Raw genomic sequence first — 2,987 nt, 5'->3', positions numbered from 1 at the left:
GGGAATGGGAATGTTTGGGATCTCCCTGCGGGGGGGGCCGGGATCAGGAGGGACCTGAGGAGGGGTTGGGATTGGGATTGAGATCAGGATGGGGTTGATCCCTGAGGGAGGGGGTGGGATCAGGATCGGGATTGGGATTTGTTGGCAGAGGCAGGTCCAGGTTGGGGTTGGGATCAAGATCAGGATGAGGATTGGGATTGGGATTGGGATGTGTTGTGATCCCACAGAGGCAGCTCTGGGTCGGGATCGGGATTGGGATCAGGGTCAGGTCTGGGATTTGTTGGGATTCGTTGGCAGAGGCAGCTCCAGGTGGGGGTTGGGATCGGGATTGGGATCAGGATTGGGATTTGTTGGCAGAGGCAGCTCTGCGTGGGGGCTCAGGATTGGGATCAGGATTGGGATCGGGATTTGTTGGGATTTGTTCTCCCCCAGAGGCACCTCTGTGTCAGGGTTGGGATCAGGATCAGGATTGGGATCGGGATTGGATTTGTTGGGATTTGTTCTCTTCCAGAGGCAGCTCCGGGTGGGGGATCAGGATCAGGATTGGGATCAGGGTTGAGATGGATCCCAGTGGGATTTGTTGGGAATTGTTGGGATTTGTCCTGTTCCAGAGGCAGCTCCGGGTGCGTTCCCGCGTGGCCGCCGTGCGGCTCCAGGGGCTGTTCCGGCTGCATTTGAAGGGTTGGGATCAGGACTGGGATTTGTTGGGATGGGGATTGGGATGGATCCCAATGGGATTTGTTGGGATCTGTTGTGTTCCAGAGGCAGCTCCGGGTGCGTTCCCGTTTGGCCGCCCTGCGGCTCCAGGGGCTGTTCCAGTGGGGGATCAGGATTGGGATGGATCCCAGTGGGATTTGTTGGGATTTGTTGTGTTCCAGAGGCAGCTCCGGGTGCGTTCCCGTTTGGCCGCCGTGCGGCTCCAGGGGCTGTTCCGGCTGCGGAGCCTCCGGAGGTTCCTGAGGCAGCGCCAGGAACGGGAACGGGAACGGAAACGGCTCCGGGAGCAAAACAGGAGGAGGAAAGAGTGGGAACCATGGAGACTCGGCAGGGTCAGGTGGGAACAACGGGATTTTGGGGGGAAAAGGGAGGGAAAAGGGATTTTTGGGGGGGAAAGGGAGGTTTGGAGAGGGAAAAAGGGATTTTGGGGAGGGAAAGGGAGAAAAAAGGGGATTTGGGAGAGGGAAAAAGAGATTTTTAAGGGGGAAAAGGGGGGTTTGGGGAGGGAAAAAAGGATTTTTTGGGGGGAAAAAAAAAAGCTGATTTTGGGGTGGGAAAAGCCGATTTTGGGACCGGAAAAGCCAATTTTGGGACCGGAAAAGCCAATTTTGGGACTGGAAAACCAATTTTGGGGTCAGAAAAGCCAATTTGGGGTCAGAAAAGCCGATTTTGGGGTGTTTTTCCCCCCTCCCAGGTACGAGGACTCCGGGCCCGAGGTGCAGCTGAGCGAGGAACTCCCCGAGTCCCTGAGGAGCCTCCGGGTGGGTTTTGGGGGTGGGAAACCCCCCCTGGGGCCGGGTGGGAGCCCCCCGTGATGAGCCTCATCCTTGCGCTCCGAGGATTCCCGGGAATTCCCCAGGATTCCCGGGAATGTGAAGGATTTGGGGGTCCCGGGGCCTCGGCGAGTGGTCGGGACCCCGGGGGCTGAGGGGGCCCAAAATTTGGGGTGGGGAGGGGGCTCTGAGCCTCTTAAAAAACTTGGGAATGACTCAAAAAACTTGGGAACACCTCAAAAAACTTGGGAATGACCCAAAAAACCTGGGAATGCCCCAAAAAAACTGGGAATTCCTTCAGAATTCTAGTCTGCAGAGGAGGAATATGATGAACTGAGGGGGCTGGGAGCCCAAAATTTGGGGTGGGGAGGGGGCTCTGAGCCCCTTAAAAAATTGGGGAACACCCCAGAAAACTTGGGAATGACCCAAAAAGTTTGGGAATGCCCAAAAAAACCTGGGAATTCCCTCAAAATTGCATGTTCCAGAGGAGGAATATGATGAACTGAGGGGGCTGAGAAGGCCAAGAACCCAAAATTTGGGGTGGGGAGGGTCTCTGAACCCCTTAAAAAATTGGAGGACACCCCAGAAAACTTGGGAATGACCCAAAAATGTTGGGAATGACCCAAAAAATCTGGGAATTCTCCCGAAATTCTAACATCTGGAGGAGAAACACAAATCAACTTCAGGGGCTGAGCGTGTGGGAGCCCAAAATTTGGGGTGGGGAGGGGGCTCTGAACCCCTTAAAAAATTTGGGGACACCCCAAAATACTTGGGAACACCCTGAAAAACTTGGGAATGCCCTAAAAAAGTTGGGAATTCCCTCAGAATTCCAGTGTCCAAAAAACCTGGGAATGCCCCCAAAAAGTTTGGGACCGCCCCGAAAAGTTTAGGAATGCCTGAAAAAACTTGGGAACGCCCCAAAAAGTTTGAGACCGCCCCAAAAAAACTTGGGAATGTCCCAAAAAACTTGGGACCGCCCCAAAAAAATTTGGGAATGCCCCCAAAAACCTGGGAATTCCCCCTGGAATTGCAGCCTGAAGGGCACCTGCTCCGGGATCGCTTCAAGAGCCTCCAGAGGAGGAACCTCATCGAGCCCCGGGAAAGGGCCAAGTGAGTCACTGGGGGGGGTCAAAAACCCCCCAAAATTCGGGGGGAGCCCCCAAAATTTGGGATTTCGGGGGAGGGGGGAGTTTTTGGGGCGGTTTTGACCCGATTCTTGTGGTTTTTGCCCCAGATTCAAGAGGAGGTACCGGGTGAAATACGTGGAGAAAAGGGCCTTCCGGGCAGTCACGTGAGTTTGGGGGGGGCGGGGGGGTCACCCCGAAATCCCCCCGGCCTGGGGACCCCCCTGAGACCCCCCCTGTGACCCCCCCTTGGTTCTGTTGTAGGGTGTGAGCAGAGACCCCCCAATAAAGGGCCTGGACCAGCACAGGGGGGGGATTCTTCTTTTGGGGGGGGCTTGGGGGGCAACTGGAACCCCCCAGGGGGCAACTGGGG

The 2,987-nt window shown here is 55.9% G+C and overlaps 1 protein-coding gene across 1 annotated transcript in view; it reads left to right on the top strand.

Annotated features, from left to right (window-relative positions):
- Positions 1–2,919, top strand: part of LOC113979867 (ribosome biogenesis protein NOP53-like) — a gene marked incomplete at its 5' end in the record, with an annotated part of 3,518 nt that extends 599 nt beyond the window's left edge. Inside the window, 5 exons of the mRNA XM_027707142.1 lie at positions 879–1,054; positions 1,412–1,478; positions 2,524–2,600; positions 2,725–2,781; positions 2,879–2,919. Coding sequence (XP_027562943.1) covers positions 879–1,054; positions 1,412–1,478; positions 2,524–2,600; positions 2,725–2,781; positions 2,879–2,885 — 384 coding nt within the window. The remainder of the gene's footprint in view (positions 1–878; positions 1,055–1,411; positions 1,479–2,523; positions 2,601–2,724; positions 2,782–2,878) is intronic.
- Between the last annotated feature and the right edge of the window lie 68 nt (positions 2,920–2,987).

This window comes from Neopelma chrysocephalum, unplaced genomic scaffold, assembly GCF_003984885.1.
Source record: "Neopelma chrysocephalum unplaced genomic scaffold, ASM398488v2 Primary Assembly neopelma1_90103, whole genome shotgun sequence".
Classification (NCBI taxonomy): Eukaryota; Metazoa; Chordata; class Aves; order Passeriformes; family Pipridae; genus Neopelma; species Neopelma chrysocephalum.
This window is presented reverse-complemented; position numbering and strand designations above follow the sequence as displayed.